The sequence below is a fragment of the Terrapene carolina genome, unplaced genomic scaffold (assembly GCF_002925995.2).
Source record: "Terrapene carolina triunguis isolate 2854851 unplaced genomic scaffold, T_m_triunguis-2.0 Scaffold629, whole genome shotgun sequence".
Lineage (NCBI taxonomy): Eukaryota > Metazoa > Chordata > Testudines > Emydidae > Terrapene > Terrapene triunguis.
This window is the reverse complement of record NW_020664980.1, coordinates 17383165-17398955: the sequence shown is the minus strand read 5'-3', so window position 1 is coordinate 17398955 and position 15791 is coordinate 17383165. Positions and strand designations below refer to the sequence as shown.

The 15791-nt window shown below is 45.1% G+C and overlaps 1 protein-coding gene across 1 annotated transcript; it reads left to right on the top strand.

Annotated features, from left to right (window-relative positions):
- Positions 1-1603: 1603 nt before the first annotated feature.
- On the top strand, positions 1604-12312 carry SOX30 (SRY-box transcription factor 30). Its single transcript, XM_026659500.1, has 5 exons — positions 1604-2018; positions 3331-3570; positions 5563-5742; positions 7759-8251; positions 11931-12312. Exons 1-5 carry the CDS (start codon positions 1604-1606, stop codon positions 12310-12312), a joined length of 1710 nt encoding a protein of 569 aa, XP_026515285.1.
- The last annotated feature ends 3479 nt before the right edge of the window (positions 12313-15791 follow it).

Sequence of the window (15791 nt, the reverse complement as noted above, 5' to 3'; positions counted from 1 at the left end):
CGCGGCCCCGCCATTGGCTGCCGGCGGCCCCACCCCTGCCGGAAGTGCCCCGCCCCTCGCACCGGTGGAAGTTGCGGCCGTCCAGCCGGGTGACCACCCAGCAGTTGGGCAGGCACGTGTCGTCCGCCTCGAAGTCCCGCACGTACTCGAACTTGCTCTTCGCCATGGGGGCCCGGCCGCCGCTCAGCCGCGCCCTGGTCCCAGGCCCAAGCGCGGCAGCAGCAGCAATAGCCCGGGCAGCTTCCCGCAGCCGCATGCGCTGAACCGGAAACAGTCCCGCTACACACGCACCCCCACCGGAAGCGATCCCTTCTAGCCACTGGCTAGGCCACCTCTATGGTGGGATGCTTCGTTGGAGGACTGCTGCTAGCTCGAGAAGAGGGGGAGCTTGTGGTCCTTGCCGCTGGCACAGGGCTCTGCGCAGGGGGGTGGATTAGCCGCCCCAGGAACAGAGCCGTCGGGCCAGCGGCAGCCCTGACTCCACTAGGCTGGGCCTGGCCAGGCTCCATGTACAAGGCCTCTGCCCCCTCTGCTGTGGGGACAACAGGGCCAGGGGATCGGCTAGCACCACCCCTCTGCAACCGCAGCACGTGCAACGGGCGTGGGTCCGGGTCCCGCGTGTCTTTCAGGGCGTGCCCGGCAGAGAGCCCGCCAGCCTGGGTGCGCCCGCGAAACGCGTCCGGAGAGACGCTCATTAAGTAAAATGCCACGGAGGGCTAGGGCGCGCCGCGGCTCGGAGCAACTCTTCGCCGTGGGGCGTCCCACGCACGACCGGTGGCGGGGCTCTGCCTCGCGCCGGGCTGCGGGCGCGGCGAGCCGCCAAGCGTTCCTCCCGGGGTCGCCGTGGGAACGCCATTGTGGCGCGTCTCCATGGCAACCGCAGGCCCCGCGGGAGGCACGTGGCGCCCCGCCGTTGCCATTTGCGGCGGCCCCGGGCGGGGCGCGAGGCGCGGAGGGCAGCGCGTGCCGCGGGGCGGGGCGGGGGCGCTGAGAACGTTTGCGAAGCAACCGCAGGAAACAAACGGACGGCGACAGAGGGAGGCGGCTGAGCTCACAATCCCCGACAATCCCCCTCCCGCCGGGCCCCGCCTGCGCCATGGAGGGGGGGCCGCAGGAGGGGCCCCCCCGGCGACCGCACCCCCTAGCCGGGCAGGAGGCACCCCGCTTGGAGCACCTCCTTCTGCACCCCCTCACCAGGCAGGGGGGCAGGGAGCCGCACCTCCTGCTCCTCCCCCCCAGGCCGGGGCCCCTCCCTCAGCTCCTGTCCCCCCTCCCCGGGCAGGGCGCCCCCAGCACGGGGCTGCAGGCCCTGAATGGGCAAAGTTCCCCCCGCAAGCAGCTGCTGCCCCCCACGGCTGCGCTGGGACCTGGGGAGCAGCAGGGGGGGAGTGAGCCCCCCCGGGCGCTGCAGGGAAAAGCAGCGGAGCAGGAGCAAGAGGGCCAGCTGGGGTGCAGCGGCTGCAGCAAGAGAAAGAGGGGCGAGCTCAAGGCCGCCGCAGCCCGACGGGCAGGGAAAGAGGGGACCCAGCTCGCGGCCAGCGGCGCCGTCAGGAGAGGAGGGGATCAAAAAGGGGGGAACGCAGAGGAGAGCCAGAAAGAGGTGATGGTGAAAGAGACTGGGGGGGACAGCGTGGCCTCGGGGACTGGGAAAGAAGGAGCCATCAAGGCAGAGCAGGCAGAGGCAGCCAGTGAGGACTGCAAGGGGAGGGAAGAAGTTGTGTCGTCCAAGCCAGCTGGATCCTTCAGCGGCCCGACTCATGCCAGCAAAGATGCCCCCGCGGCTCAGCCGCCTGGTGGGTTTGGAACACAGCATCCTCAAGACCTGAAGATCCCATTGACACTCCATCCAGTACCCTCTGGGACCAGGATCCAGTTTCAGGGACCTCCACCTTCTGAGCTGATCCGAGTGACTAAAGTGCCCCTGACCCAAGTGCCCCTTAAAATGCAATCCTTACTGGAGCCTTCAGTCAAAATTGAAACTAAGGATGTGCCCCTCACAGTGCTGCCCTCTGATGCAGGTATTATTCTATGGCAGTGGCATCGGAATGTCCAAGGCTTCAACACGTGTTGCCCCATAGTTGGAATTCTAGCACTTAGGAAACACAAGTGGAAATGCTATTGAAGTACTGGCCTTTCTATGTAAACTCTATCCATATCATTTCCACCTGCACTGAGAGTGTAAACATACAGGGTCACATTCAACCTGGGTTTTAGAGGGTTCAGCTCTGTTGACGTCTGTGCAGCTGCTTACTCCAGTTCTGACTTTAGCCCCCCGTAGCAGGTGTCTGATTCTTAATTATAAAGCCTAAGATTTTCAAGACTAGGAGCCAAAAGCAGTCTTTAAAGTCCTTGTTTAGGCACCGGCCCGATTTTGAAAATGCAGGGCTTAATCTTTAAGAGTGGATTTAGGAGCTCAATTTTGACCTTTAAAATTAATTTCTGTCCTAATGGCTAATAGACCCTTGTCTTTGCATTGATAATGCAGGGTTTAGGTAATAGGTGCATTTAGAAATACCTTTCATAGAGGGACTGCTTGCTAAGTGAATTAGTAGTGGAGTGGAAACCTTCCACCTTTAGGTCATCAGCTCAAATCCAGCCTTATTGTGATTGGAAGTTGATTGCATCTGATGAGCATTTAGTAGATTCATCAGTCCTTCCAGCAAAGGTATCCACATCTCACAAAAAACTAGCACCATCTGGCAGACTTAGCAGAGAAGCCAAGAATTGAATGGCTATGGAACTGAAATACCATATTACCACTGAATGTGGTCCCTGCAAGGTCAGGGTTTAGGTGCATTACTGTTGCACTGATACTGTGGTGCCTTTATAAACATATGCATTACATAACACAATAATTAGTCAAATGAAAACAAACCCCCTACCATTTTTTTTATTATGGTGAAATTAGCTGTGATCTGTATGAAAGGAGAGAGAGAGACTCTGCCACAATACATCCATTATATGCGTCTGACGAAGTGGGTATTCACCCACGAAAGCTTATGCTCCAATACATCTGTTAGTCTTAAAGGTGCCACAGGACTCTGTTGCTTTATGCCACAATAGCAGATACTGTAATGTCAAATATTTAAATTAGTCTTTATGGAGTATTTCACTTGTGGCTAGTCATTACTCCAGTATTCTCTTAGTTGATGACATTTAAATGTTTTTTCCAGGGGCAATTCTCCAAATATGTATGGAGGCTTGTGGGTTCCAGAATCCGGGTGTTTCTTTTGTTTGGGTTTAGCTGGATTCTTTCTTTAAATATGATTTACGGCAACATTGCATGTGCTGTCTGCCTAATGATATTCTTTCCTGATTTTTGTTATGTAGGGATACCAGATACCCCATTTAGCAAAGACAGAAATGGCCATGTAAAACGTCCAATGAATGCATTTATGGTGTGGGCAAGAATTCACCGGCCGGCACTAGCCAAAGCTAACCCAGCTGCCAATAATGCAGAAATCAGTGTCCAGCTTGGATTAGAGTGGAACAAACTCACTGAAGAGCAAAAGAAGCCCTATTATGATGAAGCTCAAAAGATTAAAGAAAAGCACAGAGAGGAATTTCCTGGTAAAAAATGCATATACTTCCTTACACCTGCATGTTTTAAAAGTTTGCATTACCCCAAAATGTTGACTTTGTAAAGTGCTCAGGGCCTAGTGCAGTATTCTGCATGGACTGAGACAGATGCCCAGGGTGGGGGAAATGGCAGGCAGAGAGCTACGTGATAGGCAAATGAATCTAGTCCAGTAGGATTGGGAAAGGAAAAGCCATATAGGGAATGAGGGTCAGTACGCTAAATGGGAAGAAGAAAACCCTGTGTGGAGGTGGGTAAGAGGAGGGTCCCCAACTCCTAATGTTTGGTTCTTGGAGCACAGTATTCTGAACTTTGAATTCCCTGTGCTTCTAGAGTTATTTGTTCCTTAAATTGTAATATTCATTTTAGGCATTTTCCTAAAAATTAATTTTATCAGATACTATGGTGACAAGGACATAGAAATGCCTATAAATAGATTAAATAATTTTTTCAACCTTAACTGTGGACTAACAGTTTCCTGTCTGGGAGTAATAATGTAAATAATAATAGCGTCCAATACCCATATAATTAAAAATAAAGAAATCTATATCTATAACACCAATTACAAGTTAGATTATTAAAATTCAAAGATTTTCAAATCTAATTTACTTTTCATTGGTTATTCTGTTTCTTTATATTTTTCTTTTCACTCAGATTGGGCAAAGAAATTAAACTAGTCAGTTTCACTTTATAAACAATTTTTAGTGAGTTTCACTTTCTGTTTTCCATGCACAAATATAATGCTGCAAAGCTGTAGGAAATGTTGGGTTGCAAAGCTGTAAGGGAATGTTAAAGCCAAATACAAATGTTAAATCTGAACAAAAATCCTCATTTTCATTGGAAACACATTTATTAATATTAGCTTAGAAATAGCAGGAATACCAAGGGTCTCATTCACCCCTTCTTACTCCAATTTTCGGCTGTCTATATTACACTATTGTAAGTAATCCAGAGGTGAATCAAGGCTCAAATCTGGTTTTCTGTGTTTTGGCCGGAGGATTTGTTGGCGATCTCAGATGTGGAATGAGACTTTTTTCAGCCTTTAGCTGAAGGGGGCAGGGTAGTGAATCTTTAACAAAGCATTTTTCTCCTGAGTAATTTAAACAGGTGAAAAAACCAGAGTTTTTAAACTGAATAAAAATCACTAAACTATAAGGTGCTACGTCCTTTATATCTGTGATGTCATAATCCTACTTGTTCTCCAGGCTGCCACAGAGTATTCCAGAGTAGACAAGATCTGAATTTCTTATGTCAAAAACAAACAGAAGACAAAACATAATATTAAACACCCCCAAACATTCAGGCCTCCTTTAAACATCATAACCGAGACAAAAAGTCTAATGAAACCTAATTGGTATAAATGACCTACCATCATCTTTACAAGTCTCTTACTATTTGATTGGTGTATGTATCAGAGGCAAACCTAGTTCTGCCTGCAGTAATATATGCACAGCTCCCATTGGGTCAAATTCTTCCTTAACTATTACATCTCTACAGTCTCACTGGTGTAAATGAAATTTGCACAGGTGTATTTGAGAATTAGGGAGCCAGTGAGATTATAAATCCGGAGCCATATTTTTAATATTACCATATTTTTTCAAAATAAAGTCCAAGATGCATTGCCATTTTCTCCTGTACCCTCCCTTCATAATGTGGTGTTAACCTGTGCCACACTGGCCCCTCTGGTTTTCTGATCCTGTATCTCCTCCACCAACCACATAATAACGTATGTTAATATGAAAAGGATGAGAGAATGTGCCAGTTTCATCATACTCTCTGATAGGGTGCTCAGTCTGCCACTTTATTGAAGTGAAAGGGAGTTTTGCTGTTAACTTCAACTGGAAGAGGATTTGCCCTTGTTGTGGATCCATACAGACTTTTCAGAATTGTGGGTGTCGTAGTTTTTCATGTCTTGTTACAGTGCAAGAAACTGGCCCACATGTCTATGAAATCTGCCTTAAGCTTTCTCATTTACTCTCCCACAGGCTGGGTTTACCAACCACGACCCGGCAAAAGAAAGCGCTTCCCATTGACTGTCTCCACTGTATTTTCCGGCACCTCTCAGAACATCATCACTACAAACCCAACCACAATTTATCCTTTCCGATCACCCACTTACTCCGTTGTCATTCCCAATGTACAGAACAGTATTGGACATCCTGTCTGTGAGTTTGTTCAATTAGTTTTGGTGAATTCATTCAATAATAATAAGAAAATTGTATCCTGTATAAGGTCAAGCGTAAACCAGCATAAGAGTGTTTAAAGCAACAATCCAGTGGCAAAGCTGCTTAAGAGGACAAGGTGAAATTTGTCAGAAAAATTGTCACAGGGAAAGATGTTAATAAGGTGAGGGCTGCATTTTTAAAAGCTGCATCTAAACTTGCAGGTGCAACTCTGCACACAATTTTCTAGATGTACAGTGTTTTCACAGCCACAGTTTTGCATGCACAGCAACTCAGCTTTGCATACACAACTGGAAAATAATTATGTATTTAACTAGCTAATTTGCAAACTGTGGTAGCCATGTTGGTCCCAGGATATTAGAGACATAAGGTGAGTGAGGTAATAGTTTTTATTGGACCAACATCTGTTGGTGAGAGAGACAAGCTTTCACGCTTACACAGGCTCTTCATGTCCTGAACAAGAACTCTGTATAAGCTCAAAAGATTGTCTCTCTCACCAACAGAAGTTGGTCCAATAAAAAAATTACCTCGTTCGCTTTGTCTCTCTAATTTGCAAACACATATTCGGTTTGAGTACACAAATCCAAGTTTCTGTACACACCAAAACCTGGTTATGAGAGAAGTGTGCACAAAAAAGTGCATGTGCAAAATTGTGCCCACATCTAAACTATTGTATAGTGTTATTATGCTGCCTTGAATACCTACTCTGTTTCATCCCAGAGGTGGCTATACTTTAGTTGTAGTTGAAGTGATTCCTGAATATATTGTTGTGAAGGACAAAATTTTCCAAAGTGCCTACATTCCAGTGACTTGGGATTTAGGCTTTGAAGTCACTTAGGCACTTTTGAAAATGTCCCCAAAATGCTTTGGAATCGTTCTGTAGGAGAGGCACACTCTAAATGATAACTTTAATATCATAAAAATGATACAGAAACATGTCTGTAAATTATGACAAAGTGAACAAACACTGCCTGGGTGTGTCCTTTTTCAAAACAAATGAAAAATAACAATTTTGGGGCAATTTGGTATTCCCACTTGATTCTGTTTCTTAGGGCCACAGTAGAACTAAGCAGGTTTACATCAGCTGAGAATGTATGCATATATTCTTTATGTATACATTGCAGGTCCATACTGGCTTGCTAAGTGGCATATGATTGTGAATTATAGGGGTGTTTTGCTGAAGATGCTCTGGAGAGATGGGTTAGAGAGCCCTGTAATGGCAGCATTTCAATAAAGCAGCGTTGGAGTTAACCACATGTCATCCTTCTTAAATTTGCTGATACACTTAATTAGATTCAGATTTGGATATCAGTGTGACAAAGGTGGGTGTGTTACTCAGTAGAGGTGAGAAAACTGTGTTTGGTTTCTGAGGAGGGGATTTCCAAGGACAGAAGAAATGTTGAGCTGTCTCTGTTTTTGGTTTGGGAGATGGAGGAGGACAATACAGAATCCGCCCGGGAACTTAGCGTGTCTGTCTTCTTTCTATTCTATAAAAAGTGACAAAGAGTACTGTGGCACCTTAGAGACTAACAGAAGTATTGGAGCATAAGCTTTCGTGGGTGAATACCCACTTCGTCAGACACATGTGGTGGAAATTTCCAGAGGCAGATATAAATATGCAAGCAAGAATCAATCTAGAGATAACGAGGTTAGTTCAATCAGGGAGGATGAGGCCCTCTTCTAGCAGTTGAGGTGTGAACACCTAGGGAGGAGAAACAGACTGATTCTTGCCTGCATATTTATACCTGCCTCTGGAAATTTCCACCACATGCGTCTGATGAAGTGGGTATTCACCCACGAAAGCTTATGCTCCAATACTTCTGTTAGTCTATAAGGTGCCACAGGACTCTTTGCCGCTTTTTACAGATCCAGACTAACACGGCTACCCCTCTGATACTTTCTATTCTATGTGTAGTTAGCTAAAGTGGTACTTATAAAATGCTCTTACTGGAACCCTTCCATTCATGATTGATCAATAATCATTTCTGTTTTCAAAAGGTGAAGCCCCTTCTACTATCCAGCTGCCAGCTCCTTCCATTCAACATCCAGGTCCAATTACACTTTTCCAGCCGAGTGTTGGAAGCACCACACCAGTGGCTGTCCCAGCTCCAAATCTGCCCCTTCACCCTGTAATTCCACCACAGCGCTTTGCTGGACCTGCACAGACAGAAGCTCATCATGTACCTTCCGGATCAAGTTCTTCTGTAAAGAGACCTATCCCAGTTTGCATTGAGAACTCCAGCAGGAACCCAAGTAATGCCAGCACCACTCACTCCCGATTTCCTGTCTCTAATAGTCAACCCCCTGAGGAGTACTCAGGTGTTTCTACTTGTCCTAGAAGTGCACCAATTCCCCAGGCTCCTCCCATTCCTCACTCACATCTCTATCAACCTCCTCCCATTGGTCATCCAGCCACTCTCTTTGGAGCTTCTCCTCGATTTTCGTTTCATCACCCTTACTTCTTACCTGGACCCCACTACTTCCCATCAAGGTAATTAAGTCATTCATTTAAATTCTAGCGAGAGCATGTATGTGCTAAAGGTCAATGAAACCTACTGCTTATAGAAAGAGTGCAAAGAACAGCAGACTGGTCAAATGACTCTCAGCGCAAGAATGCAAGGCTGTGCGGGAAAGTGGGCTTAATGCCACCTTAACAGCTCCCCAGTTGTGGGACCTGGCAGCCCGAGGCTGCTCTCAGTTGTACCCAACTACCAATAGCTCCAAGCCATTGTGTGTTCCAAGCTAACAGAAAATAGAAGTGCTTGCTGCCCCTCCCCGCCTCCCAAGTCCCAGCAGTGCAATTGAATTCAACAAAAATATATTGAGTAAAAGTTATGGAAATAAAAACAAATAACTGGGCAAGCATTTGAGCTGGTTACATAGTACCCCAAACACCTTGGTGGGGTTGTCTCTATGAAAAGGGATAGTACTGAGGTCTTACCAGATGGGAAGAGCCCTGGGGATGATATAGCAAATAAACCATAGTATAGTCTTTGCACCTTTGGGTTAGTCAACTGGAGAAGAGCAACTTGAACCAAGAACTCTTGGGTTTGTACACCCCCGTTACAGTATTTCAGTGTTGACTAAACTGACCACGTGCAGAGGGACTGCTGTTGGTTCAACAGTGACCGCCTGCAGGCTCCAGTGCCTTGTAGCAGCCAGTTGAGCAACAGCCAAATGTGCTGTTCAGGCCCAAGAATACCTGCAAGCCAGCTAGTGCATAGAGATCAATGAAGAGAATTCACACTGCACAAACTCTGGGTCCCTTTGAATGGAGAAATGAGCGAGCTCAGTGTTCATTTTCATAGCTTATTTTTTATAAGTAGCCAATTTTCCTATATTTGATCACAAATGATTACAACGATCACTCTCCAGCTGGAGGCGATGCTTAAAGATTTGGGGCCACATTCTGCCTTGACTTACACACTGCACTCTCCTATTGATCTCAGCAGAATGTGCCTGCATGAAGTCAATGGGGTTGCCTTGAGGGTAAATCAGGGCAGAAGATGACCCATGAAAATTGAAAGACCTTAATGGACAGATCGTATCTGCAACACAAGTCAGTCTGTGGGCATGTGTTAAGTTCAAGAACCTTAAATAATAGACCAAAGTTATCATCACTTGAACAACACACTATAGCATTGATGCATTGGTGCCTGCCTTCACATTGGGCACTGAAGATGAGCTGAGCTTTGGCCTTTGGTCTCCGTCATTAGGCAGAGCTCACGAGCAGCTTGTGGGGTGGGTTTTTTTGCTCATACCATAACAGTCTGTTTGGTGTTCTAAAACAATTCATCTTTTTTGTGTAGCACTGATTGTGCAAATGAATGTGTGTGAAAAATTGTGTGCTAAAAATTAGCAGCTGGATTGAAGAAATTTAAGGAAAGACCTCTTGACCGTGTTTGTACCCGCTGCTTTTGGGATCCTATCCATGTGCTCTCTTAAGAGATGTGAATAGTACCATTGAAGCCTGGATCTGCATTGTACCAATACATATCGTTAAACTATAATATCATTAGAGAAGGGCTCTATTACTTGTTTCACACACTTTAGTTACTCTACAGTAATATAGATATATCTACGACACTGAATAAATTGTAATACACTTTGGCCCTCTGGGTCCTGAATCAGGATAAAAAATCAGTTATTAGTTGTTTTGGGGAGCAATTTTTTATCACCTTGTGTGATTCTTTTTCTGGAGTTTCTCACTTTCAACTGTCAATTGCATGATGTCTAGCCATGAATCCTAGTGGGGTTCTCAACCTATGTACCATTCTAGGCCGCATATGCAGTGCTCTCTGTTATGTGCACCATAGCCACACATATATATACTACCTGAATGGCCCTGAGGATGTTACATGGGCAACAGCTGTGTGCTGACTGGGCTGCAAGCAGCCCACGGGTTGTGAACCACTGATGTATCCTCTTTACCTAGTATTCTCTGAGGGACAGGATTCCCTGACATCCTTCTTGTTTACTAACAGTCTAGCAGCTGCAAGAAATGATTTAAAAAGGAAATAAAAGGAATTTTTTTAGCCGTCTCCAACTCCACTATAAGCGGTGGCCTGCGGAGATCACATAAACTGGGTTAGAACATAAGAACGACCATATTGGGTCAGACCAATGGTCCATTTAGCCCAGTAGCGTGTCTTCTGACAGTGGCCAATGCCAGATGCTTCAGAGGGAATGAACAGAATAGGGCAGTTATCAAATGATCCATCCCCTGTCATCCAGTCCCAGAATCTGGCAGTCAGAGACTAGGGACGCCCAGAGCATGGAGTTGCATCCCTGACCATCTTGGCTAATAGCCATTGATGGATCTATCCTCCATGAACTTAACTCATTCTTTTTTGAACCCAGTTATACATTTGGCCTTCACAACATCCCCTGGCAACGAGTTCCACAGGTTGACTGTGCATTGGGTGAAGAAATACTTCCTTTTGTTTGTTTTAAACCTGCTGCCTATTAATTTCATTGGTTGATCTCTGGTTCTTGTGTTATGTGACAGGGTAAATAACACTTTTTCCCCACACCATTCATGATTTTATAGACCTCTACCGTATCGCCCTTTAGGTTATGATGCTTGGTTTTACTATTTGGGTATGTTTGATAAAATGCTTGATAGAGTGTAGGACACTATTTTATCTGTGACATTACAGTAGAACCTCAGAGTTACGAACACCAGAGTTACAAACTGACCAGTCAACCACACATCTCATTTGGAACTGGAAGTACGCAATCCGGCAGCAGCAGACACACACAGAAAGCAAATACGATACAGTATTGTGTTAAACATAAACTACTAAAAAATGGGAAAGTTTAAAACAATTTGACAAGGTAACTGTTTCTGTGCTTGTTCATTTACATTAAGATGGGTAAAAGCAACATTTTTCTTCTGCATTGTAAAGTTTCAAAGCTGTACTAAGGGCTGGTCCACTCTACCCGCCTAATTCGGCGGGTAGAGATCGATCTTCTGGGATCGATTTATCGCATCTCATCTGGACGCGATAGATCGATCCCAGAAGCGCTCCCCCGTCGACTGCAGAACTCCTGCTCGCCGAGAGGAGGAAGCGCTGTCGACGGGGGAGCCTGCCTGCGCCGCGTGGACCTGAAGTAAGTACTTTTACTTCGATATAGGAAACGTCGACTTCAGCTACGCTATTCTCGTAGCTGAAGTTGCGTTTCCTATATCGATCCCCCGCCACAGTGTGGACCAGCCCATAGTCAATATTCAGTTGTAAACTTTTGAAAGAACAACCATAATGTTTTGTTCAGAGTTACAAACATTTCAGAGTTACGAACAACCTCCATTCCCAAGGTGTTTGTAACTCTGAGGTTCTGCTGTATTTACACTAATAAATAAAATTGTTTTTTAAAAAACAGCTTCTTGGGTGTATCCAGCAGCAACAGAGCTGCATATGTAGGCTGGTGTCTCTGTCACAGACCCTGGGTATGACTCTCCGTGTATATAGGGTGGCTGCAGTGTTTATAGAGGTTGGTGTGTTTAAATGTCTCACTACTGTATGAATTGGCTAATGCAGATCACTAGGGTAACTTTCATCTTCAGTCCCCAATAGAAGTGAAGCCAGTCTTATGTAGTCCTTTTGCAATACAACTTAGCACCATGGCAGAAAGCTTGATTTATCGTCTCTTGGTCTCTTTCACTGCAGCACGTGCCCGTACAGCCGTCCTCCATTTGGCTATGGGAATTTCCCCAGCTCAATGCCCGAATGTCTTGGCTTTTACGAAGACCAGTACCAAAAGCACGAGGCTATGTTTTCTGCTCTGAATAGAGACTATCCTTTCAGGGAGTACCCAGATGAGCGCACACAGAGTGAAGATTCCCGCAGCTGTGAGAGCCTAGAGGGAGTGTCTTATTACAACAGCCACAGCCATGGCGAGGAGGAATATTTAACTCCCATGCCACAGCTGGATATTGGAGCCTTGGAGAACGTTTTCACCACAACCCCGTCCACACCCTCCAGCATCCAGCAAGTCAATGTGACTGACAGCGATGAGGAGGAGGAGGGGAAAGTGTTAAGAGATTTGTAATTTTTAAACCAAATGATAACAATACACAGGAGGCTTTTAAAATATTAAATAAACATTTCAGTCCTATAATATCTTTTTAGTCAGTGTGTTCAAGGAGAAACCCGAATCACCTCGGCGATAAGTGCAGATTGTTTTAAGAAATCTGATCATCCTTTAGCATTTTGGGAGGCCAGATACGGACCTGGGGCTGTCACGGATTTCTCTGGGTTTTCACCTGCTCACATTAGGCCTGCATTTGGGCCCAGAATCATGAAGGCATTCCTATTCAGGAAAGCATTTAAGCATGTGCTTAGCTTTAGGCCTGTACTTAAGTGCATTTCTGAATAGGAATGGACGTAAGAATGTGCTTAAGTGCTGGCCTGAATCAGGACTCTGGCTTTCTGTGTTCCAGGACTTGCATTCATTTTGGCAGTTTTACTTTAGGAATTTTAGCAAGTGAAATAATTCTGTCTGTATGTCACAGATTCTTGAACAAAATGTAATTCTTGATGCAATAAAATGCACTGGGGGCTAGGGATTGGGGTCAGGAGTAATTCCCTCATGCTTTCAGATTTGCCCTTGGCTACCATGGTATATTTATTTAACAACATAATTTAGTTTGTTTTTCTATAGAATCTATATTTGTGCTGCAAACTGTTGTGTAATACATTGAAAATTTAGGGTCCAATTCTACCACCCATACTCACATTAAATAGTATCTTATTGTGCAAGAGTCCCATTGATTTAAGTGGGGACCATTTGGAGAGTAAGGCGCTATTCAATGGGAATCAGGGTGATAAAGTCTAGCCCTGTGAAATAACTTATACTGGTGGACTATGATTTGATCCCTGAGTATAGTTAACATTAATATCTATACAATACCTATTTTAAATTTGTTAGTTGGAAAATGTCTCCACTAAATTGTAAGAGCAGATGAGATACAGAATTTTATTGCCAAAACTAGTAATTCATGTCACTAAACAATTTTTTTCTTTCTTTTTCCTTTCTTCCCATTTCTTTCACTGGGAATCCCATTGTTCTGCTTCTGTTCTATTTAAATAAAGTCACATGAACTGCATGTTGTTAGTGCTGTATGTTGTGATGACAAACTTTATGGTGTATATGAAGAGGACCTGATAAGGGCCTGACCTGTTGCACTCAGACCCCTGTATGATCATAACGCAGATATTCTAATCATGTTCCTTGTTTAGCAGCTAGGAAAATCAGACCTGTTGCAAATTGAGGGCCTGATCCTGCTCCATTTGAAATCCAGGGGAAAATTTGCCATTGACTACAGTTGGACTTTTGAAGAGTTAAAATGGGAGTCTCCAGGGATAGTTTGTTCTAGAACACTGGACAGGTTTTCTCAATATAAATAGCATAGATACGTGTTGGATTTCCTATCGATAATATATCCCAGGTTTTAAGGTGTCTAAGGCTTTACCCAGTTAAAGAACATAGCTAGGTTCCATTTACACGACACATTGTGACCATGTTGTAACCAGGTCCCCTGATTCTATTATATCTGTAGTGTGGATGGGCCCTTAAGAGAAAAGGCTTATAAATAGCTGAAAATGCCTGTTAGCTCCTAAATTGGCTTCTGACTGAAAGCTGATATGGCTCTGGAGAATGCATGTGGGCAAACGTGCTAATTCCCACACAAGCATGATTCCAAAGTGTAAAGCAGCTGTTTGCAGGATTACTCCCTGAATCTGACCTCCCTCTCCCCGCACTTTCCCTTTTATAGATCCTGGGGATGGTAAAAGGAGACACTGGACTGGTCCATTACAAGGTGCAGGAAGCCAGAGCTGCTGCTTTCCATTAATAGTCTGAATGTTGTGTGTTCTCTTGGGAGGTTGAGGTAACTAACAGAGATGTCCTTTGCCTTTTGGGGGGGAACTGCCCCGAGAGCTGTCCTTTGGCCATCGTTTGGCCTGTGAATCTCAGTGGAAATTGGGAGCACTCAGCATCTACTCAGGGTCTGAGCCTACACAATTGGGGTCAATGGGAGTGGCACCGGGTGACTGGCCCCTTTAAGAAGGAGCAGGTGCGGGAGGAGGAGAGGTCCAATACACCTGTGACTGATTACCTGTTGCCAAATTGGGCTTAGGGGAAGGCACCCAGGCCTTATAAAGGGAGACACAGCACCAGGGGGAAGAGGTGCTCTCTGTGGATCTCTCTGGGCCAGAAAGTGAGAGTGAGTGTGTGGAAGAAGGCTGAGCTCCAGCTAGGAAGAACTGGGAGTGGCTGTTTGGTGAAGAGCAGACTGGGACAGTTGAAGAGCACTAGGACTGGCAGAAGATGTCGAAGCTGAGTATGAACTATTGTGTTGTGGTGGTGGACTTTCACAAAGAGATTTTTCTCCTCGGTCTATGTTGGTCATTTGGATTCCTCACGTTTCAGTCTGTTGTCCCTTATTGTGTCATGATCCCAAGAATTCTCTGCTCCTTCAGAAGGTTCTCTAGCTAAACCAGAGAGGTCAGCATGTGGGCTGAGTTTTTCAATGTTACCTCAGCATTTTGATCACCCAATTCTCTTTTAATTTTCAGGAGAATTCTGTAATCAATACACTCTCTATAGGCAAGGGTCCCTCTGTCATTTAAAAAGGCAGTTTGTTAGTTTGCATTATAGACATCTACACACAACAGAGGAAATCATGGGGAAATGCCCACTACGCCATGCACTAACCCGATGAGTCAAGACCTGGTCTATATACAGTTGTGGTACAATATAACAGCTTAGGTCACAGATGTGATTATTCCCTCCCTCCCAGTATAATTATAACTATATAACTCCTGTGGACACAGTCATAGCAATATGAAGGTGCCTTTTGTCAGTATAGCTATTCCTCTTATGGAAATAAGTTATATTCGGCTAAGCATATTTGTACAAGAATAACTGTTTCCGCACTGGGGGAATTGCTCCGTTTTTAACTAGGCAAGTATAGTGAAATCAGTACAGTTTTTGACCCATGAATTTCATCACAGCCAAGGTCATTCAGTTGTAAATGGAGAAAGCTCCAGGGTAATTAATCATCCTTTGTTTTAATGTCACTGATCCCTCTTTTAAAAAGCACAAATGGTGGCTTGATTTTTGTGTGTGTGTGTTAGTCCCATTAAAAACAGACTAGGACCAAGCCCACATCCAGTAGTATACTATCAAACTATGGCATGTCTCCCTGCTTTGGAAAGGACAGCTGCTCTAGGCTCTGCAAATATTTCCTGCCATTCTGAATGGAAGGGGAAAAACGGAGGCTAAATCAGATGATTTGGGACGAGCTGAGCCCTTCCGAACTGTCACCACCTGAAATAGCGAAGTCAGCTGTTAAATTGTCAGTTGCTTCTATTGAATCCCAGTCTCCTCCCTTTGATAACGTCAAAAATATTGGGCGACAAAATGTTTTAATACAGAAGGATTTAATATTCTGTTCAAGTCTGTCAAGAATGTGGATGCTCCCTCGGTCAAGGCAAGTGTCTCAAATGCTGAGGTTTGACAGCGGC